The sequence below is a fragment of the Cyprinus carpio genome, chromosome A13 (assembly GCF_018340385.1).
Source record: "Cyprinus carpio isolate SPL01 chromosome A13, ASM1834038v1, whole genome shotgun sequence".
NCBI lineage: Eukaryota > Metazoa > Chordata > Actinopteri > Cypriniformes > Cyprinidae > Cyprinus > Cyprinus carpio.
Window position 1 is genome coordinate 27310109 of NC_056584.1, and position 24053 is coordinate 27334161.

Genomic DNA, 24053 nt, shown 5'->3' on the forward strand with positions numbered 1-24053 from the left:
GTATGGGGCTTGGTTTATGTATTTTGTAACATATTTTGAGTGGCAATGACACTTGCAATCGCTTGCTCTAATTGAATAATTTTCTCTGACATGGATATATTCAAATTAAGAAATTATCACATGTAATCACTCTGATTATCTGCACTAATTTATAACATTGACTATGTTTATGAATTGTAACCTTTTTTTGTGAATGGTCTAAGCACAAAAATACAAATTAAAAGTCCTATCATCATTGTACATAACTTGAAACATAGAAATAAAATAAATATATAGTGTATAAATGTGTGTATTTATCTCTCTCTCTCTCTCTCTCTCTCTCTATATATATATATATATTCATTATCAATTAAATCAAGGAGAATGCGACTCTCAGCTTAATACAGTGAACTGGGTGCTTGAGGTAGAACTAATAATACAAGCAAACAGCTTCATATGTGGATGTTTTGTGTGAATCTGAGAAGGGTGAATTTTAATCATGAACATGTTCCAACGGTGTAAAATTTCAACACCCAAACCCAAAACCAGCTACAACAGAAATGTTGCGTTTTTATTAAAAAAACAAAAATATACAAACACTGTACCAAAGTGCATTTGTAAGGTAACAAGACAACAATAGTCTGCATTCAAAGAGGTAGAGCAAAATAACACTTGCTTGTGCTAGTAAAAACACATTCATTTCTTATACGTTACTTTGAACTCCCAGCATGTCTTCATTTATGAAAGATGGTCGTAAATAATAATACTTGAGTAAACGTAACACAACAAATGAAACACCACAAGGCAGCATTCCGTGGGTAATGCACAACAGCATTAGAATATTGCACATTTCAGATTACCACACACCTCAGGAACGTTACAGTGATTTAAATCAACTAGCTTTCACCCTAATCATGTAAATTAAAAAGGATTCAGAATTCAGCAGCTGAAGTGGTTTGATTCAAGTAACATTTAAGAGCAGTGTGCTTGCTTTATGGTGTTTGCAATCCCACAAACTCTCCCCCCTGCAGTGTAAACGGTCCGATGCTTTCCTGTCCTGTTTCATCACCTGTCGAAGCAGGGAGCGGCGCAGGGGTACAGCGGGTTCACCTGGTAAGCCCTGCCTGGCATACTGACCTTAGCATCCATGCTCTGTGTCTGCGTGAGGCCGTGCAGGGGGGCCGTGGAGACCTGCATTGAGGCCGTATGTGTCAGATATGTTGCAGGACCTTGAGAAGACACTACCACCGGCTGGCAGCTCTGCTGCATGTATTGTGTGTTCGGCTGCTGCATGTACTGATGCAAGGACACACTCTGACCCTGGACAGGATACACCATCTGTGCAGGCTGAGCACTCAGCTGCGGGCATTTCTGCTTGTTTGCTTCCTTTACGTCACTGTCATGAGCACTGAGAAAGAGAGGGAGGGAGAGGATATCAGGGGAGATGATGATAATGTCATGTTTGTAGCGTCAAAATGACCATTCAACTATAACACATTATTTTCAGTTTGAGTTATTTTAGTGCTTAAAATGAAACTGAATGCAACAAGCTGAAATAAAGTTGTATTGCATTTTATTTCAAGTAACATAAAAATGCTGAAATGCATTCAGTAAAGTTGCCTATGCATCAATTCAAGTTGCATTCACATGCATTCTGAAATGTTTGTATACATGTGCATCAATACAGTTGCATTTACATGCATTCAGTAAAGATGTAAATACAACTTATAAATGCATGCATTTACATCTTTACTGTATGCAAGTAAATTTAACTTTATTGATGCATATGTATACAAACTTTTCAGAATGCATACATATGCAGTTTTACTGAATACATGTAAACACAACTTGAATGAATGCTTATGCAACTTTACTGAATGCATGTAAATGCAAACTGAACACATTCAGTAAAGTTGTATATGCATGCATTTAAACTTTATTTACATGCATTCCATTTTTATGGTTTTTCATTAAAGATAACAACTCACATTAGAAGTCTCTCCACGCAGGGCAGCAGCTGCTCCCAGGTGTACGCTGACAGACGCTGGAGCCGTGGAGGCCAGGTCGGGGACAAATGCAAGATTACCCGTGAGGAGGCCACACACGCTGCAGCAACCAGGGATGGGACGAATCGCAGAAATGCATGGTCTAAGGAGAAAGGACATTTTTTTTTCATTAATAAAAAAATAAAAACATTCAACAGGTGAAAATGCACTGCATCTGAATTAAGCTCTGCACCTTGTAAAGAAACCTCTAGGAAGTAGTCAGTATATTTGGACATGTACAGCATGGTCTTCTCCATGCATACCATCGGCCAGCCGTCATGCAGGTCCATCTCATTCACGGCGACCGGCAGGTAGTACTCGATGAAGTGAGCAGCTGTGGGGAGGTACAGGTTCCACTGAAACGTCTCGAGGAGCAGAAGCTCCATGTGCAGGAGACCCTGTTTGGTCAGAACCAGGTTCATAGAGCTCATGCAGCCCAGACTGTTCAGGGTCTCCAGCTTCGGAACGTGGTCTTCTCTCTCCTCAAACTTACCTGGATTAAAAACAATGGTTGCTGAGTGGTTATGGCACAATGTTCTGTGGTGTGCTTTGTGCATCATACACAATAAGAGCAGGAATTATGTTGATTTTCTGGTGATGTTACAGTCACAATCAATAATAGGAGTATGACTCTTACTGGCCAAAAGCAAGCAGGAGAGCGCGACCATGTGAAGCTGCTGTACTGAGATGTCATAGCGGTCCATGAACAGGTCCAGCAGATAAACAGCCAAGTGTCTGGCTGCAGGGCACAGCTTGAACCGATTGCTGACTATAGCAATAAGGTCTGCGAAATATCGTCTAAGACTCAGCTGTGGAGACTGGCCTTTGAACACAGGCAAGCGCAGCTCCTGAAGGACATCCAATGAGACAACCACACTGCAATTAATATATTTTATAATACTGATTCATGCAATAAACAGTTTAAGGTGCACATGCATGCAATAGCCAAGTAAAGTTGCATATGCATGCATTGAAGTTGCATTTACATGAATTCAGTAAAGTTGTAAATGTAACCTGAATGCATGCATATGCAAAATTAGTGAATTCGCCTGAATGCAACTTAATGCTTGCATATGCAATTTTACTGTATTCACTGAAATGGGGGCAGTCGTGGCCTAATGGTTAGAGAGTCGGACTTGTAACATGGTTTGAGTAACATGGTCCGGCAGGAATTGTCGGTGGGGGAAGTAAATAACCAGCGCTCTCTTCCACCCTCAGTACAATGACTAAGGTGACACCCTTGTGTGTGTCACTACTGTGTATAAGTGCACTTGGATGGATTAAATGCAGAGCATGGGTCACCATGCAACTTGAATGCATGTATATGCATGAATTCAGAACAGCTGCATATGCATGCATTCAAATGCATGAATTCAGAAATGTTACATATGCATGCATTCAAGTGCATTTGCATGAATTCACTATTCTTGCATAATATACATCCATTCAGGTTGCATTTACATATTTTTGGTAAAGTTGCATCTACATGAATCTGGTATATGAATGTTCGGTATCATGAAGTTGTATATGCATGCATTCAAGTTGTATTAACATGCATTCAGCAAAGTTGCATGCATGCATAACATTATAAATACCAAATAGACAATTCCATTACTATGACAATTATGTATTTATAGATTTGTGCAAGGTTCATTGTGCCTGCATGCATAACATCATAACACAAGGTCGGAGGCACCAAATAACAACATAATAAAAGGAATACAAACTTTGTAACGCAGGGCCTGATGGATGTCCTCTGCAAGTTCTTCTTTCCACCACTGACCCTCCAGCTCCATTGGGCTCCTGGAATACATGAGGTATGAAAATCAGCAAAAAAGCACCTCAGTCCATCCCAAGACAAAACAAAGCTCCAGCAACAATCAGCACTGATGACGGTGAGACCTCTGAAGGTCTCGATTGGACCAACACACTTCTTCTCAATCAGGAGGAGAAGATCATTAAGTCTTCTTCAGTGTGCACAATAGTTATTGGGTCAAACCAAGCAATGCAGATCAAAGGCAACATAACAAGAACCAATGAGCGGAATGACATACTAGCATGAATAAACCTACTGTAAATAAAAAAAGGCAAGTGAAATGCAGAATAGCGCTACAAGCGTAACTTTTAAAGGGGAAAAGCAGACGATGAAAACTTTTCAGTGTTTTAAATGAGTAGAGAACTCACCTCACACAAGGACGCCTGCATGCAGACAGTACAAAGAAAACTAGCACCCGAACAAACGTACTCGGATAATCAAAGTGTAAATCAAAGCAAAGCTTACACTCTGTGTTCACGAACAAAGTAACAATACACTGCACTGCGAGCCCATTGACAATCTCCGCCAATCAATAGGCGCCTTACAATCACAGGCGCGCAACCAATCAGAATTAAGCTTTCATCAGCGTCATCACAAGACGCGAAACTCGAGCAGATCTGGAGTGTCGCTCGCAGTCAGTGAACTACTAACCACAGAATTTGACATAAAATTAAAAGAGGTGGGAACAACTCGCACCTGATACCCGAGAAACACAATTTTCACTAATAGATGTTTGTAAAGGAACACCTTTAACCCAAATAACTGAGCCTGCTATAACACGATCTCACCACTAGAGGCCACCCTCCCCTCAATAATCATCACAGCATCAGGAAACACTATTGTTTATTGCTATATTATAACCCTTGTTTTAAAACAACAGCACATTCGTATTGTTTATTTTATTGTTTTATGTTTTTTTTTAATCATGTGTATTTCATTAAAGCATTTAAAGAACAGGTTTACTTGTTTAATTTGGCCATAAAAGTACAACAATAAAGAAATCATATGTGTTTTATACATTGGAAGCAGGAGTGGTACTATAGATAAAAAAAAAAACCACAAACAAACACTAAATATTTAATATATTTAACCAAAAAATAGAAACCAAGAATATAAACTATAAATTTAACCAACACCAAACTGAAATATTCTACAGGATGGAAATGGTAGGAAATTGCAGTGTACAGCAATGCACATGAAAAGACATTATTATCAGTAAATAACTGTCATGACATTTTGAGATCTCAATTTTAGATTTGTTTGGTTTTCTGTGACCTAACTCTTTATTGACTTAATAACAATTACAAAAAAGTATAGATATAGGTTTAAATGAAGTAAAAATAACAAATAATTTCTACATTGTTAGAACGTGTGAGTGTTTTTCTTCTTTTCTCACATTCTCATTCATGTAACAAACGTCTCACCAGATAAGAGCTGTGTGCCTCTATATAGTCGTTATAAACAGTGCTGAATGGTGTGTGTTGAAAGAGGAAGCACATGCTGTCTTCTTAGGGCTCTACTTTTCTGTGCACATCAAATCTGTTGCATTAATAAAAGAAAGCTTGTTTCGCGAACTGAAAGCATACAGCTACGCATTAATAAATCGATGCAATGCATGCAATTTAGACAATGCAATTAGACATTAGTATGATGTGGCATGCAGGTAATCCATTCTTGTCATGGGCTTGAGCTGCTGTTGTCCCCGGATTGAACTGTCATGGCTGCCGTGCGCTGTTGACTGATTCTGGTTGGACGAGAGGCGGAAAAGCGCTGTGAGTCTGATCGCCTTTTACACTTTTACATGCACTTGTATGCGTTTTCACATATGCACTACATACACTTTGGCTTTGAAGGAGAACTATAGCTGTATAAGCGGAAACGTAATGTCGCGCGCGCATAATGGCATGCAAGATATAGCAGTTTGAAACATGTTTGTCGGTAAACTTTACAAAAGCAAGACTGCACAGTTGCTGAAGTGAACTCAATCGCATTGCATTTTACATTGCATTGCATTAAGCTTGTTCTAAAACGTTTGTAAAACTTTATAACACGTTCATTGCATTGTGACACAGGCGACTGAACCACAGGTGCAGACTGATTGTAACGTTACTTTATTCAACTTGTTCAACTCAAGGTGCATGCTTAGTATGCCAGCGGATTATATTTGATTACTTACTTACATTTTGTGCCTGTTAAGTTTCATGGGTACGTATGCATGTGTGTGTGGAAAGATGTGAGATGCGAGAAAACTTTTAAACACTCATGTAGTAAAACTATGCTTATAAAGCAATACAAAACCATGGTACAGTGATGGTAATACTTTGATGTGTACCATGGGATTGAAAGACATTACAATGGAATTTACAAGGTATTGCAAAGAATAGAATACCGTGGTATTACCATGGTACATGTTCAGAAACCCTTAGCACTTTATTTGTTACACATATAAGCAGTAAATTGCTTTAAACTAACCCCTAAACCAGAAAGTGATCATAAGAATAAAGTTAAGGAACGATGGTTAAAATGTAAACATATGTGTCTGAGTACACATAATAAATGTAATAGAAAATATACTATCATGATACCATGTTCAAAAATCATGGTAATAGTACAGAGTATTGAATGCACACTTAAAAACAGGTTAATTCAGACATATTGAATTGTATTAATTGAACTGAATTGTAATAAAGATGTTGTAGTCTGGTTTAAGGTAACGAAGTGAAGGTTATATGAAGAAGAAGGCCAGCGGTTTTCAAAGCCATTTTTGATATACATACAGTGTATGTGACAGTGTTATTGTGAGATTTTGATCATAAACACTAGTTGATAATTCAGTTTAATGTCATTAGATAGCTTACACAGCATGCATTACAATAATTACTCAGCATTACAAGAGAAAATTAGTTCTCACAAAATATATGTGTACTGTATGCACTGGGAAAAAAAATATTTTCTCGCTCTGTATTCTTATGTTGCTTTCAGTATAAGTATCTAAATATTCTTTAATCAACATACATTTATTTGCGATGCAAAATGACTTAAGATCTTTTTTTTTTTTTTTAAATTTATGTATCAAAATTGAGTATGTTTTTATGCTTAAAAAAATGTTGTGGTCAGAAAATAAACCTATCTAGTATTCATGTCTTGCTTTCAGTATAAATGTCTAAATATTCGTGAGTCAAGTTACATTTGCTTGAGAGGCAAAGTGACGTTTTCTGAAAAATGTATCAAAAAAAAGTGAGTTTATGCTTAAAACAAAGAAACAAAAATATATCTGTCGACGGGGTCAGAAAAAACTTCATTCAAACGCAAAACAAGATTTTTTTTCTTACCCCACTGACAGATATTTTCTCTTGTTTTAAGCATAAATTCACTTAATTTTGATACATTTTTTAGAAAACAAGGCTTAATATCCTAAGGCTTTTTTCTTATCCAGTATTTTGTCCTGTTTTCAGTATAACTGACTTGAGATGTGACGTCTTGCTTTCTGAAAAATGTATCAAAATTAAGTGTGTTTATGCTTAAAACAAGAAAATATTTCTGCCAATGGGGTAAAAAAAACCAACAAGATTATTTTTCCTTATTTAAACCATACATTCACTTTATTTTTATACATTTTTTAGAAATCAAGATTTAAATTCTTAAGTAATTTTCCTTCTCAAGTAAATGTATCTTGATTTAAGAATTTTAAGATATTTATAATGTAAAACAAGACAAAATACCAAGTTAGAAAATCATTTTTACCGTGTATCGCTCATACAGTACTGCAACCAGAAACATTGGTGAAAATATAATGACGTTGGTTATTAATTATGATGTTACTTTTTTGTATTGATTATTGAGTTTTGAGCATGTTCTATCTAAAAGCTCAAATTTCCCTTGTCTTGTATAGGGCTCTGTACATCCAGTATGAATGGGGTCAGTGCCAACCCTGACGCTCAGGTTGGGAATGAAAAGAGAGGCATTTGGCATAAACGCCTGCGTCTCAGGAGGACCTCTTTTTCATTCCCTACTGAACGAAACACTGTGAAACAGGAGAAGAATGTCACGGCATGTGGATGGAAAGTAACAGAGAAGTCCAAGAAATGGCCTCGACGTCTTAATGCGGCGAACACCTTCACCTGCTCCTCGTGCAACGACGGCGTCTCCTTCAGACCCGGCGAATTAACAATGCATTTTAAGATCGCCCACGGAGGCGAAGGAAGCCCACCGATGTTTCCATGCAACATGTGCGGTTTCTCCACGCCAGAGTTCACTACGCTTCAGCAGCACCGAATGCAGCACGAGGATTGTTTGTTCGCTTGTGAGATTTGTGATGACGACGTCCAGCGAACGCTTCCCCAACTGATCAAACATTGTCAAACTCACCATGCTCTAAACGGTCAATACCACTGTCCGAAGTGCAAACTCTCCATCCAGGAGATTGAGCAGTTTGTGTGTCACTCGTGTTGCATTACTAATGGCAATGCACAGAAAAACGATCTCTTACAGCACATGGCCGCTGCGTGCCGTCAAAGGTGGAGCCGCAGAAATTGGTGGAGAAAGCGGGCACACGTCAAGCAAGACAATAACCTGTCCCAAGAGTTAAAGTTCTTACTTCCAAAACCAGAACCCCAGTGGACGTCCCCATTGCTTCCGTTCTCCACACCCGGTCTACTGGACGACCACGGCGTCTTGCTGGATCCAGAGAAGACCTTAGCGGAAACGCAGCAGTTTCTCGAGAGGACCGTTTGTAGTGGTCGAAACTGGCCTGCGTCTCTCAGATGCGAGCAAGCGGCGACAACACCCCATCCGTCACAAACGAACCCGAAGCGATGTGCCACGCCACACACTGGGAAAGATAAGCTAAGCGGACTCATGGAGAAGAACCATATATCCGTTCCCCCGGATTGCACTACAAAGGTGGTCGGGTTCAAGACGATGGACGGCAAAAAGCATTTAGTTCTCAAAGTCATTCCTTCAAACAAGCGAGACGTTTCGAAGGATGCTCACACTGTGAAACCTGCCAATCGGCAAGAAGAATCCAATGATACTTCAACCGCTAATGCCTCAGGAAACCATTCTCAGGTGACTTCTAGAAGGTCTTCGTCCCAAAGAAAGAAGCAGGGACGATGTGTAGCTCAGCGGGACTTTTTGTCTTCGGTGGTTGAGAGGATACAAAGCCAACAAACCGATGGATGCAACAATCAGGAACATGCACCCAACCGTAATTCACATATTCAAAGTCCCCGTGCAAAAAGAGCAAAAGACTGCCAAGACAAAGCTCTCAGTGAATCCGAGGAAAACTTGACCGCATGCCAAGGAGATTCAGGATGCCATAGTGATCTGACCTCGGATACAGGTTCTTCGGAAGAAAGGTGTAGTTCACGACTCCTTACAACTGTGTTTGACGAAGAACACAGTCTTGCACTAGATTCAAACTGCGTTCACCATCAGCCGAACACATGCTCCATCTCTGGGTTTGATTGCGTGAGTCCGTCCTCTAGATCTCCCCTGAAGGATTGGACTGAGTCTTTGTGTCAGAGTGAAGCCGGGGGCCTGTTATTCCATGGCAATGCTGACGAATGCACAAACAACAAGGACCCCAGAGATTCTGTGGTCCCAGTAGAAAGCCGCAGCGCTCCAGACCTGCTTCACACAGTGGTTGAGCTGCCTTTAACAACAGCCATCCATTTACTGGATCGGACGTTATCTCCACACAGCAGCTCTGATGAACGTCTGAAAGATTTAACATGCGCTGGAGGTAAGCATGTTCAAATGTACTTGTTGTGTTTTCGCCATATAGTTCACTGTGCAAACCTAGTTATTCACATGTATGACGCAATAGTCATTAGCAGCTGATTTAGTTTATCATTAATGCTAGATAGTTCTACATATGGTAAAGAAAAAAAAAATTGTGATCTTACAAAAATTAATCATTTGAGAACCTTATCATAGATATGTATCTATAGCTAACTGCTATAAAAAAGCTTTGTTTTCATCTTTCTGACGTTATTTGAAACATTTTATATTTGAAGTACAATATATATTTGGAATAATAATTAATAATTATTAATAAGTAATAATACAAAAAAATTGAAATGATATATTCACAATATGTGTGAATGTTTTAAATATTTGAAATAAATGATAATTCTTAAATAATTATTATGAAAATTTTTTAAAGGCATTTTTCATGTATGTACTCTGAAAAGGCTCGGTTACCTTTCTAACCAATCTATTGTAGACACAAAGATTAAAAATATTTAATGCAAGTAATTTTTAAAAATTTATGTAATACTTTAACGCAAAAGATAGTAATTAAAAATGTTTTAAAAAACATTATCAAAATATTTCTTCAGGTTTATGTATTTATCTGACATGTATGGAACCCCGTTTCCACCCGGTTATTACGACTTTTTATCTCAGAGTTATAAAGTCATAATTGCGAGATATAAACTCTTAATTGCGAGTCATAAAGTCAGAATTGTGAGATATAAACTCCTAATTGCGAGATATAAACTCTTAATTGCCAGTTATAAAGTCAGAATTGTGAGATATAAGGTAACAGTTGCGAGATATAAAGTCAAAATTGTGAGATAAAAACTCACAATTCTGACTTTTTCCTCGCAATTCTGACCCTATAACTCGCAATTGTGACTATATCTCGCATTTCTGACTTTATATCTCGCAATAAGTAGTTTATAACTCGCAATTCTGACTTAATGACACACAACTGGAAGTTTATATCATGCAATTATGAGAAAAAAAGTCTGAATTGTGAGATAAAAAGTCGCAATTACCTTTTTTATTTTTTATTCAGTGGCAGAAACGGGCTTCCATAGACATGACTCAGAACCAATCACAATATAAAAAAAAAAAAAATTACACAGCCTTTTTTTTTTTTTTTGCTTTTTTTTTAATGTTTTATTTGAAATGGCTAATGGTGACCATTATCCAAGATTTAAAGTATATTGTTGCCACAAAGCATTCAATGCAAGAATTAAAATATACTAATTAAAATAATACAAGTTTAGCTTTGTTAACATCATTAAAATAGAAATACAGTATTTGCTTTCAGATATATTTCGTTAAAACATTCTTAAGCATGTTTGTTGCTCTTCTGCTTCATGTTTTGATCAGGTACAAGCCAGCGATCTGATCCGGTCAGAGCCAGCATCTTCTCTCTCCTGCCTGATGATTCAAACTCTTCCACATCTGTACCAGCATCAGCCTCTGGATCCAGCGAGTCAGTCGGCCCGAGTCAGGCATCGCTGAACAGAAAGCGCATGGGAGAAACGTCCTCGGCTGTCTCTCCCATCACTAAATCCCTGAAGCAGTCAGAAGACATCAGCGCCTCCGTCCTCTTCTGGGAGCCGGTGCCTCGAGACGCTCCGGCGACCCTTCGACTGATTCCCTACAGCTCCTCGCAATCCGTTAAAATCCCACGCGACAACCAGCCGGTCATCGTTCTCAACCATCCCGACACCGATATCCCCGAGGTCACAAACATCATGAAAGCCGTTCACAAGCACAAAGGAAATGTGCAGCGCGTCGTACTTTCTCGTAAAACTGTCCGAGCTCTTTCCGAGTCTAACTGCGACGCCTTTCGCCATAATCTCGACGCCAGTTGCCACACGTCCCACCGCAGGAGAGAATGGCCAAACGGGACAGTTAAAGAACGGTTCAGCCTGAAACTGAGGCTCAGAAGAGTGTGTGGAAGAAAGTACACTGTAGTACCAACAGTGTCGGAGAGCATCGTGCTGCAGCCGACGTTTAGATGCTGGTTCTGCGGGCGGCTTTTCACAAACCAGGAAGCCTGGGTGGGACACGGACAAAGACATCTAACGGAAGCAACCAGAGGCTGGAACCAGCTCTTCAACAGATAGAAATGCATTGATCATGCTGTGAAGAATCAGGGTTACTGTGCACATCTCAGGGTGAGAAAAATACAGCACAAAAATATCTAATACATTAAAAATCGATTGACTCTTCAAGTTGACACGAGGAAGCATTATTTATTTCTTTCCACACTGTGAAAACGTGCAGTGCATTACATAATAGATTAAAAAATCACTGTGTTTTGATACGGTCTGACCAAAGCCATCTCAGATTGTGTGAGATTACTGCAGAGACCTCAGGTGATATTGTAATATTCCACTCAACATCAGTTTGTCTTAATACTTTATGTAGTTTTGCATTATTTTATTGCTTTATTTTTGATGTTTAAAACTAGGGCGTGTGTCGTTTAACCTTTACTATACTTTGTTGCTTTACTAATCATCTCTCATAAGGCTTTGTGACTGAAATGTTTACAGAAATCGTCTTTTCTAGGAGGCTACACATCTGCCGGTATATTTAGCATTAGTTTAAACTACACCTGTATGCAAGAGAATTGCAATTATGTTTTGTATTTATGAGAATTGTCTATATTTATTTTTTCAGCATGCAGTAAAGTCACATGGGTTTGATTAAGAGTTTGAATTACTTACCTTGCATTTATCAGATTGTATTATCCACGGATAAAAAATGTTGCAACTGTGATGTTTTGGTGAGAATTTTCCAAAAACTATTTTTATTCCCATTTATGAAGCCAAAGGTTTTTCCAGATCAGTGTAATCTGATCAGAATAATAATTTCTTGAGTTTATTTTCACCAGGTAAAAACGAGACCCTCGCTTGATGATTGCACTGCGACTCAGGCACTTAATATTGGTGTGAATTTCCCTAGATATTTAAAGATGGTCTTTATTCCAGGTCTGTGATCCACTTCACTTGAAACCAAAGTAAACGAGTCTCTCTTATGTTTGTGTAGAAGTTTAAACACTGTGTTTAAACACTAACAGCTGTGAATGACACCTTGCATTGCTGTATTGTAGAAGTGCCTCATCAAAAAACCTCTGGAGCTATCAATAAATAAAAAAATATAATTATTTTGAATTTTTTTTTTTTGTCTGAGGTACATGTAGCTCTTTAAGAAAAAGCATATCAGACTGACTTAATGTGTAGCGGCGTGTTTTTAACAGCTTCACTTGTATACTGAAAAATTTATATTACAAAAATATAATGCCATTTTAGATAAAAGACTATAATTCACAAAAATCAACTTAATAGATGATCTGGAAGTTTAAAACCACTGCTAGAGAAAACAAGCATTTATTTAGCATTTATTCACATCTGGCAAATACTAAATTTGTGGTGACGTACAGTACATGATTTCGCCTGTAATTGCAACTTAAAAAGTGATGTAAATGAAATTACAGAACAATTACTGCCACAGAACCAACTGTAGCCTCTATGTGGTAGAAAATATTTTTATTTATGCCTTGTTTTTAACTAGTTTTAGATGACATACTGCTGTAAAGTAGCTTTAAAGAATATTTGTATCTTATTTTTTTACTTGCAAGATTTCAAAAGGCATTAAAACAGGGGAAGCTTGTAAATGATTTCTTTAATATAAATCTGTACTTGTGTATGACCTCTCTAGTGTACAAATGTTTGTATAATACATATATAAAAAAAAAAAAAAAAAACAGATAAAACACAGTACCCACGTGACAAATATTCCCCTTTATGCAAATATTTAGGGTTGTACAGTGCAAATCATTATAATTTTACACAACATAATACATAAAAACAATCGCTTTAATTAAATTTAAAAATTTTTTTTTTTACTCAATACACTTTGTAATACAAAACACGTAATCATACACCCATAAACATGTATAAACTGTACCATATGTGTGTATATCTTTATATAACATTGCTCTTCTCCCTGTTTTTCGGGGTGGTTTGCACAGAACGCATTCTCTTATGCTGTATTTTTAAATGCGCAACATACTTTTGTCACCGTCAGAATAAAAATATCACATGTCATTCGGCTAAATAAGTTATAAAAGTAGCAGCAAGTCCCAGCTTTGCAAGCGTATCTGTTTCCATCCTGTATTAAGGTAAATGTGACACTACCACACAGTTGAATGAATGTCAGCACCCTCTCAATGCAGTTATATTTGTCATGAATGTCTTGAGTTTCACAGCTGCCTCAAGGCTTGACTGCGTGTCTGAGTTTGGTGTAGTCTTTGGTGTTGCTCTGTGAGTCGACCAGCACTAGAGGATTCTTCTGGTGGTTCTCAACGATGTCTGAGACGCTGCTGAAACGCGAGAGTGAGAGAGGAGAGTTTAGTGATTGACAGCTGACTTCTACCTCTTTTCATCTCATGCAGTGACACCTATGGAAGCTTGTTTTTCTGTGACTTTTTTATTTCATAAATCAGTTTGTATATATACAGTACAGGTCAAAAGTTTGGAAACATTACTATTTTTAATGTTTCAAAAATACAAGTTTCTTCTGCTCATCAAGCCTGCATTTATTTGATCAAAAATACAGAAAAAAAGTAGTCTCTGTTTTTACAAAAATAATTGAGCTTTTAATTATCATTTATTTCTGTGATGCAAAGCTTCATTCACAGATCCTTTAGATCATTCTAATTGATGATTCATTATCAAAGTTGGAAACAGTTCGGCTGCTTATTTTTTTCTATTTTCGTTGGATACTTTGATGAATAAAAGTTAAAAAAAAAAAAAAAAAAAAAAAGCCATGTGTTTTTAAATATTTTGTAATAACAATATACACTACTGGTCAAAAATGGGGTCGTCAAATTTTTTTTTTACTCAATACTTTTATTCAGCAAGGATGTGTTAAATAAATTAGTAAAGTTATTATTAGAAATTAAACCGTAAATGCAGTTCTTTTTAAACCTTTTATTCAAAATATATTAGACAGCAGAAACTGTTTCCAACACTCACTAATAAATCAGAATATCAGAATGATTTCTAAATGATCATGTTGATAGACTGGATGTTACATGTGACACTGAAGGCTGGAGTAATGATGCTGATTTTGCATCTACAGGAATAAATTATTTTTTTTAAAGTAGATTCAAAAAAACTTTATACTGTTTTTTTATAGTTTTTGTATCAAAAAATGCAGGCTCTTTTAAAAACATTAAAAGCATAATTATTTGACCTTACTGTATAACTATGAATTATCTCTGTTTTAAAGGGATTCATTGACTCAGCTACATTCTAAAAAAAAAAAACAGGCATCATGTAACTCACTCAATATTAAATTCTTTTGCGCTTTTGATATAAAATTAATATCACCTTTTTGTTGCTTATTTAGAAAATAGTTCTTAACTTCATAAATAAAAACCACCTAAAAAAAAAATCTAGATAAATAAAATCATATTTATAAAAAATAAAAATCAAAATTATAAATATTGCACACAAGTTTATATCTCACAATTCAGGCTTTTTTCTCTCAATTCTTGAGTTTATATGACTACTGGAAAAAAGTCAGAATTGTGAGATATAAAGATGCAATAACGTTTTTTCCTTTTTTTCCTCTGTTTTCAGAATTGCAAGATGTAAACTTAGATTTCTGAGAAAAAACATCAGAATTACGAGATTACGAGACTTTTTTTATATTTATTCCACGCATGGCGGAAGCAAGCTTCCATAGACACCGGAAAGACTTAAGTCACACTTTTTTGAATGTTGTAAGAGCATTAATTAAATATTATTGAGTTTAGATTGAGTAAGTAATGACAACATTTTAATTTTCAAATGTAAAGTAAGTATTCAAATACTTTTGGGCCAAATCCATGTCTGTTTTTACCTCCTCTCCTTGTTTTTCTTTCCCCAAAGCATACTGCTTGGTGGAAGTGATGTAGCGGACAGGGATGTTGTAAACTCGACTGTTGTAAAACACCACCAGGGTGTACGGCTGCTGTGCGTCCACACCAGAGCTCTTCCTGAGCAGAAAAGAGCCGTCCTGAAATCAAATCAGACAAAGATATAAGCATAACATCTCAAGCAGAGATAGAATGATATTTACATTTATGCATTTGGCAGATGCTTTATCCTAAGCAGCTTACATTACTTTTAATCACTTTATCAGCTCATGCATTGCCTGGGAATCGAACCCATGAACTTGGCGTTGCAAGCACCACTACATTAGTTACCAAAGATCATGTTAATTCATTTTTAACACAATTAAAACAAAAATCATTTCAAACACAATTTTTTCAGTTTAGGTTAATGCATTTTAAACACAATTAGCACAAATAAAATTTCAATATATAACATATGAACAAAGCATATTGAATGATTTTTGTTCTATTCTGTAATGTCAATATGAATAATACACGGTCAGAATAAAAAGGTTGCATTTTATGTGTGCAACAGCCTGCTACTGGCAGTCCCTTATGAAATGTAACCATGGTTTTACTAAAGCATATTGAATGATTTTTTTCCATGGAAATTGGGCTGGTTTTAAACTGTTGCCGTGGGATGATTTTCCCTCGTAAAGCATATTGAATGATTTTTTTCCATGGAAATTGGGCTGGTTTTAAACTGTTGCCGTGGGATGATTTTCCCTCGTGGGTTAAAGGTATGAAATACTGAATGAATTACATTTGATTGAAATGTTTGCACTGAAACATTTTGCATAAAACTGCACTAGATGTTAAGTTTGGTGCAGGTCTGACGTGCCTTAGCTGAGCGTATGAGAGCGTCCTCTGCTGTCTTGCGGTCACAGCTGCTTGCATACCAAACCTTTTTATACACACCAGCTTCCTGTGTGAGAGAACAGGATAGTTAGACTGACAGACACTGTAAGTGCATGCTGGGATGTTCTTGATTATAGTAGTTATGCTGCGAACTGAGACACACAAACATGCATTTTTCATTTTCTCTCAGAGCCAAACCCTATAAATGAAAAATGTAAACACATTTAAAGGGAAGTCAGTAATTGCAATCACCTCTTCAGCATCTCTAGCTGATCTGCTGTCTGAAGGCAACGTCCCTCTGCCTGTGGAAATAAAATAATACCAATCAACAGCTAGAAAAGAAATTCATCAAGACTTTACAGTGTTAAACAGGAAAAACGTGTGCTGATAATGCAAGAGGACAATAGACAACAGTCAGTTCATCAGTGATGTCACTGTCCAGCTCAGTTCAGATCTCTTCCAATAGTGTCTGTCAAGTCAACAATGTTGCCAGAAATTGTGTCCCCAAATAAAAAACGTGTCCATTGCAAACTGAAAAGGCATGAATCTTACTCTGTGGGGGAAGCTGCCGAGGCAGAGGCATCCTGTAACAGAAAAGGAGACTGTAGTTTAGTTCTTCTGCTCATAAAGTTCTGATAGCTTATGCCTAGAGGAGAAAAGGAAACTGTTGTTCACTTGGCTCGATGGAACCCTGTTGCTGATGGGCTCGGCATGGTGTCTGGTGAGCTTCGTGGTATAGTTACTGGTGTTGTTTTAATCGGTGTGGCTATAACAAAGATCATGCAATTGTTAATAGGCAACTTTAAAATGTACTCTAAAACAATACAAGGTCATAGTTAAAATTGCTCTTTATAAATGTGCAGGAAACTCTCATGTAGGTCACATCTATAAGTCATTGGCTTTATTCAGAATAGCATACTACTATTCTAGTACTACTAGAGCAGTATGCTAATTTTCTGTATGCGAGCATGCATGTATGGATCTGCTAAATTGTGCATTATAAAACAGCTTCATTTGCTGAATACTGCATCAGAAACGTGCAGTATTCTCATTTTCTCTATGCACGCATGGACCTGCCAAATTCCACATTATACCGTAAAACAGAGCTTACTTTGAGGATAATGCATGTATGGATCTGCCAAATTGTGGATTATGAAATGGAGCTTACTTTGTGGAATATTTGTGCAGTACAATATTTTTGTGCATGCATGCATAGATCTGTCGAATTGCACATTAGCTTACTAAATTTAATTTTGCGGAGTATCCCTTTAATTTGTGGAATACAGCATCACTTTGACCAATAATGTAGATTTTATTTGTGCAGTATGGTGATTTTCTTTATGCACGGATGGATCTCACAAATTGCACATTATAAAACAGAGCTTATTTTGTGGAATACTGCTCCAGTTTGACATTTTTTTTACTTTAATTTAGTTCGGAGATCATTAATCGGCATTTAATGCAATGAAATGAGGTCACATGACCACAGTGTTGTATATAACCGCTTGAAACATTTACCCATTCTGTTTTGCATCATACTATTTAAAATATTACAGGATGCACCATATATAATGCCATATGCTAGTATTCTGTTCTGAACCTAGCCATTGCTTTTGCAATGATTTTGATAGTTACCTTCACTGTCCCTGTGAGGAATGTTTGGTTTCTGCAAAAATGGAAAAGTGTTTGTCACAGAATGTTTTGATTAAATAGTACAGATCAGATAAGATAAATGAGTCCATACCGCTATCACGGCAGGATTTGGTTTCTTCCTAAAAGATCAGCAGTGATGAACTGTTAGATAGTGAGCCTGGTATTATGGCAGATTTGATTTATTTTTGTTCAGGGTTTAAGGGAGTCACTCACAGGTCTCTAGGTAGCGGCAGAGGTACTGATGGTCTCCGGGCCTCTGTGGTCTCCTCTGGCCCTTCATTAACACCTAATGAGAATCAGACACATATGGTTGCTGTCTGTGATTGTTTTTCCTGCATTCATTTGCTCAGGTCTGGTTTGTGACTGATACTCACTGTCTTCTGCGTCACACACCTCATACTCATCCTCTGACTTTGGTTCCTGCTCAAAACACATACAGACAGTCATCATAATCTCCATTCAAAGCATGCACTTTATAGCGTTAACTACTGTATATATATATATATATATATATATATATATACATAGTTAATGTTATTTAAAAATACTATACATGTTCACAGTGCATTAATATTAACATATATAATTGTTGATTTTAAGCATGTTTTAGTAAATGTTGAAATTAATATGATCTTTAATAAATACTGTGTGTGTGTGTGTGTGTGTGTGTGTGTGTGTGTATATATATATATATAATGTATGAATAGATAAAACATGAAAACTCACTTGAGTTGTTGTTGGCCTTTTGACGTTCATTCTGTATGAATAGATAAAACATGAAAAACTTAAATTGCTTGTTTGTTTGTGCATGTAACTCTTCCTGTAAAACTCATATCTCAGGCATAGTTTGTAATGTCTTCGAAGACGGCAGTGACATTGTCTCAAATGTTTAGCACTGTTAGAGAACCAAAACAATGAAATTGAAGAAGTATGTATGCATGCATCCAACGTGTTTTGATAGAAACTAGTATTTCGACATGGTTAAAATGGTAAGTGTTTGTAAGGGTGCTGAGTAACAGTGGTGAATCCAGTGCTAATCTAGTGGTTTGTAATTGTTTTGAGTAAAGAATGATTGTGTGATACCGTGGACTGGCTTTAGGTGGCGCCTTCTGTGTGTTGGGTTGTAGAGTTGTGTTACTCCTGCTGATCAGAATAAAACATTTATTGACAGAGAACAAGAAACCAGGGAAGCATGTGATGTGTGACTCAGTAACAAGGGACATGAGGAAGTTCAGGACTGAATCATCAAGGGCTGTTGTTGCTCTTGTTGGTAAAATATTAACACTTACTGTAAGTTTGACCAATTATAGTGTAGATTTTCATATATGGATATTCACGTCTCATATTCGTGTACTGTGTAATTGCTGACTTAAATTGGTCAAACTGACATGTTTTTATCCATATTGAATATTATTAGTGCTGTAATGAAGCTTCAACATAATTATGTTAGAGTTTAATGTACAATAAAAATAATAAAGAAAAAGGAGGGTTAATTTTGAAGAGTTTTACCTGGTCTTAGACTGAGAATTCTCCTGTAATTAAACACAAAGCATTTTGTCAGAGCAGTTATAAAGCAAGTTAATGGTCCATAAATGAATATTATATATAATGCATGATGCTATTTGTTGTACTACCTGTTCAGGTCATATTTCATGCCAAAATTATAAAAATAAATTATATATAAAATAAAATAAAATGTAAAATAACTGTAAAGACTATATATAAATATATATTTAAAATGTTTTATTATTAAATATTATTATAAATATAAAAAAGAAAATATTATTGTAAATATAAAAAAAATATATTATGTATGATGTTGTACTACCTGAACAAATCATATATAAAATAAAAAAAAATAAAAAAAAAAAAAAAATAAAAAAAAAAATATAAAAAATTAAAAATAAATGTAAAAACTATATATAAATATATATTTAAAATTGTTATTATTAAATATTATAAATATAAAAAAATTTTAATATATTGTAAATATAAAAAATATTATGTATGATGTTGTAATGTTCAGGTCATATTTCATGCCACAATTATACAAAAATAAATTATATATAAAAATAAAATTACATTTAAAAATGTAAAAATAAATATAAAATATATATATTTAAAAATGTTCATTATCAAATATTATTATAAATATAAAAAAATAAAAAAAAATAATATATGTATGATGTTGTACTACCTGTCAGGTCATATTTTTTTATGGCAAAATTATACAAATAAGTTATATATAAAAAAAAATAAAATGTATTTTTTTTTTTAAAAAATGTAAAAACTATATATAAATATATATTTAAAATTGTTATTATTAAATATTATTATAAATATAAAAAAGAAAATATTATTGTAAATATAAAAAAAATATATTATGTATGATGTTGTACTACCTGTTCAGGTCATATTTCACGCCAAAATTATAAAAATAAATTATACATAAAATAAAATAACATTTAAACAATGTAAAAACTATATATATGAAATACATATTTAAAAATGTTATTATTAAATATTATTATAAATATAAAAAATTAAATATTATTGTAAACATAATTTTTTTTATTATGTATGATGTTGTACTAGCTGTGATTTATGCTGATTTTAACTTCAATAATAATAATAATAAAATCATGATTTTCATTATTGTATTACTAGAATCTGATGAGAGACTTTTTATTTATTTTTATTTTTATTTTTTTAAACTGAATATCACATCAGTGACCTGGACGAAGCTCTTTTGATTTCAGCTCACCTTCATATCAGGAACCACGCAGAAATCTAAAAAGAGTGTAATACATGAGTTTTCAATATCCGATCAAAGAAATCTAATCAAGCTCGAAATAATCTCATGAAACTCTCACCAGGACTTTTTCCACACGGTTTGGCTCCTCTGTTAATCGGCGGCTCTATTAACAGACATTACGCACCATTAGGGCTTGATTTACAGTCATAATAATTCAGTGTGCATTCCTCTGTCCTCTTACTTGATGGTGTTTTCCCAGTGGGGTCAATGTAATTATCATCAGCTCTTTCGTCCTCCGGCTCAATGTAATCGCCCTGAACGGAGGAGAGTGCTTTAGCATCAGGAGTTTATTGTGCGCTAAATGAAATTCTGTGTTATCAGAACAAACCGTTATTACATCATCTTCCTCTCTCAGGCTGCGGTGGGTCGGTCGTGGGGGTTTCTGCCGCTGTTGCATATGGACGGGATGGTTTGGTTTTTCCGGTCGATCACGACAGCTGTCTGCAAGACACAGGAAATCTGGTTTTACATGCTGTTTGCTGCTTAAGGAGCACTTTTAAAGAGGCTATTATGCTCCAAAAAAAAATCAGATTTCATTCAAAACAACCTTTTGTATTCGATGGAAGAAACTCAAACAGGTTCAGAAAGACGTGGGTGAGGAAAGTCGTAATGAAATGCTCATTTTTCTTCACATGACGAGATTGAGAGTGAAAAATGTTGAGCAAAACTTAATGTTCGATCAGGAATTATGAAAATAAGAGGGCGAGGTTGAGAAAGCAATTCACAGTTGTGTTTCTTTGTGCATTGTTTCTCATTTACAGGAGCTAGATTGTGATTTTATTGCTGTCTGAATCCAGAACATCAGTTTTCTCCCATTATCCGCATAAAGATTTTCTCAAACACAACGTTCATGTGGTAATTCAACTGCATACGAATCCACATCTCTGACTTTACAAGAAGGGATCAGTCCAAAAGTCCTTTGGTAAATCTTTTTAAACCACTACCAAGCACATTTTAAACTAATTCAATTAGACGTACATGACAGTGTTATTTTATTACCACTGAGATACTTTTATAAATGACAAAATTGTATTCACATTTTTTAAATTATTATTATTATTCCATTTTCATCTTTATTTTTACATTTTAAATAAATATAATACATTTTAATTTTTTACTTTTTTGTTGTCATTTTTATTTGTATTTTTTGGGTTATTTTTCCGTTTTCATTTTTTTTTTTTTTTTTTTATTAACATTTTGTTAGTTTTTTATTTCTTTGTATAGAATCCACATCTCTGAGTTTTTAACCATCCACATTTTAAATATGGATACTTTTTTTGCTGAAATGCTGGAAAATGTGTGCATATTTAACACGTTCCACTACAGTAAGTGGGTGCATTAAAGAAGAAAAATAAAAAAATCACAAATATTTTTAAATGGGCCATTATGCAATAAATTTGTAAAACATTTATTCTATACTGTAAGGATGAAAGAACCTCAGATACTTTGATCTCCTGAGAAACAGACGATACAAACATACACGGGCATCTTTGAGAAACACCTCTCTCACATACTGTATGCATCAGTTCCTTCTCATCCCCTTCCTCCCTTTACTTGATTCACTCAGAACAGTCAATAGTATAATGTTCTACATGAATGCAAGTAATATTTACAGTCATGTTTGGTATTATTTGAATAGTCTCAGGGCGAGTGGTACAATGGTCTCAATCTTACAAAGGTAGACTAAAATATAATACAGATCCTAAGAGTTCAGAGATATTTTGCTTACTGTAATGGGAGTGCCCTTTCCCAGGGTCTTCCATGTAAATTACCTTCCGTTTCCATTGAGCCACCCCGGTCTGGGACTTTGCTTAATGCAAATTCTAATTGTTTGTACATGCCTCCATTTGGGGGATGTTTTATCTTGGTTTTGTATTTTTATCTTGGTTTTGCATACTTTGCACGTCCATACATTTGCATAAATCTACCTCAATATTGTTCCTTGTCTATTAATATCGTGACCTATTCTATGTATATATATATAGTAATGTCACAGGCTGTTGCACTGTTTCATTCAGGCATGTCCACACACTTCATACTATGTATTTTTCTAAAAGTCAGGTATGCATCTCACTCTTAGATTCATCTTTGAGAACTTAATGTTGTGTATTGATTTAATACATATTTACCTGACTGTAAATAAATTGTTACATTTGATTCTATTCTGTTTTACTCTGTAATTATTGACTCTAGTAGATCACATTGTATGCTTGTAACCGCATTTCCTGCGTCAGGTTAGTAATGGACTTCAGTTCAGTTGAGATGGAGCCTAGGGCACACCGACTGTATCTTTAGAGATCCGGCTAACACTTGGTATTAGTTCAAGTGTACTTAGATTGTAAGGGCTTGTAGGGAATTTCCGTTTAGGTCAACAGGATGTTGTTTGACCAACCTAAATAGGGTGAGCCTAACCTCTGTTTACTGTAATATCACTCTAGCTAAGTGTACATGACCAAACCAAAACTACTATCAGGGAAAGTAATGTTGGTCAGCTTATATCTATAGTAGCGGTCGTGACCTCTGACTAGAAATAGTGTTGCTTTATTCAAGTGTGTACAAATCTATGGGGGCTAGTTAAAAGTACTTTTAGAATGAACACGTCAATTGCAGTTGCACTTCAATTTCCCCATTTTTTTAAATTAATAATTTTTTTAAATAAGTATGCACATTTATTGCATATCATAATAAAAGCCCATTTTGAATATTACGGGATTTTTGATCTTATTTGCCTTTTCTTCTTAACAGCTCTCACTCAGTGAATGGTGACATACTATTATTCTTGTAAACATTTTCCAGCATTTCAGTTATATTTAAATTCTTAATTATTTTAGTGTCCATATTTAAAATGCACGCGCATCACTGTGAAGCACAACAATTAGCGTACGGTGCTTGGCAGGATTTACAAAACGACTTCTGCTGGGAGGCTTTCTGCGGATGGTGTGGATAAAAGACTGATATTCTAGATTCAGACCTCAATAAATTCACTGACTACATTAGCTCCTGTAAATGTTGAAACGACCTTATGTCCTCATGAGAAACAATTACTGTCTGAACAGAACATTTCCATCCGAATGCACGAGTTTTATCAGTGAGGTGCCATGCAGATTGATTATTACAGACTCCCTATATGAGACAATAACATATATGAATTATGACGATTCTGAAAGTAAGTGGAGTCAGTTTTGATGTCATGTTGAT

The 24053-nt window shown here is 35.6% G+C and overlaps 3 protein-coding genes across 8 annotated transcripts in view; 1 reads left to right on the top strand and 2 right to left on the bottom strand.

Moving 5' to 3' along the window:
* Positions 1–546: 546 nt before the first annotated feature.
* LOC109064746 (cyclin-J-like) lies at positions 547–4389 on the bottom strand. Of its 2 annotated transcripts, XM_019081784.2 has the most exons (6): positions 4209–4369; positions 3752–3827; positions 2662–2872; positions 2218–2517; positions 1968–2127; positions 550–1387 (listed from the first exon to the last, which is right to left on the bottom strand). In XM_019081784.2, the coding sequence occupies exons 2-6, from the start codon at positions 3818–3820 to the stop codon at positions 1045–1047; spliced, it is 1083 nt and encodes a 360-aa protein (XP_018937329.1). In that variant the 5' UTR covers positions 3821–3827; positions 4209–4369; the 3' UTR covers positions 550–1044. The 2 variants fall into 2 exon arrangements, with proteins under 2 accessions (XP_042625491.1, XP_018937329.1); XM_042769557.1 differs by lacking the exon at positions 2662–2872 and having other exon boundaries at positions 547–1387; positions 4209–4389.
* A 924-nt stretch (positions 4390–5313) lies between these two features.
* On the top strand, positions 5314–11777 carry LOC109072772 (zinc finger protein 518A-like). The gene is made up of 3 exons (XM_042769558.1): positions 5314–5612; positions 7733–9583; positions 10963–11777. Exons 2-3 carry the CDS (start codon positions 7750–7752, stop codon positions 11706–11708), a joined length of 2580 nt encoding a protein of 859 aa, XP_042625492.1. The 5' UTR covers positions 5314–5612; positions 7733–7749; the 3' UTR covers positions 11709–11777.
* A 1591-nt stretch (positions 11778–13368) lies between these two features.
* The window catches only part of LOC109072757 (B-cell linker protein-like), a 39951-nt gene continuing 29266 nt past the window's right edge, over positions 13369–24053 (bottom strand). For 4 of the 5 annotated variants that reach the window (XM_042769559.1, XM_042769560.1, XM_042769562.1 and 1 more), the window contains 17 exons: positions 21193–21296; positions 21037–21109; positions 20914–20958; positions 20805–20830; positions 19550–19572; positions 19124–19183; positions 18767–18797; positions 18415–18460; positions 18254–18326; positions 18132–18159; positions 18023–18053; positions 17063–17153; positions 16940–16971; positions 16640–16689; positions 16371–16454; positions 15497–15651; positions 13369–13978 (listed from right to left, as the gene is read on the bottom strand). In XM_042769559.1, the coding sequence (XP_042625493.1) occupies positions 13861–13978; positions 15497–15651; positions 16371–16454; positions 16640–16689; positions 16940–16971; positions 17063–17153; positions 18023–18053; positions 18132–18159; positions 18254–18326; positions 18415–18460; positions 18767–18797; positions 19124–19183; positions 19550–19572; positions 20805–20830; positions 20914–20958; positions 21037–21109; positions 21193–21296 (1070 nt within the window). In that variant the 3' untranslated portion in view covers positions 13369–13860. The remainder of the gene's footprint in view (positions 13979–15496; positions 15652–16370; positions 16455–16639; positions 16690–16939; positions 16972–17062; positions 17154–18022; positions 18054–18131; positions 18160–18253; positions 18327–18414; positions 18461–18766; positions 18798–19123; positions 19184–19549; positions 19573–20804; positions 20831–20913; positions 20959–21036; positions 21110–21192; positions 21297–24053) is intronic. The other variant, XM_042769563.1, reaches the window with a different exon arrangement.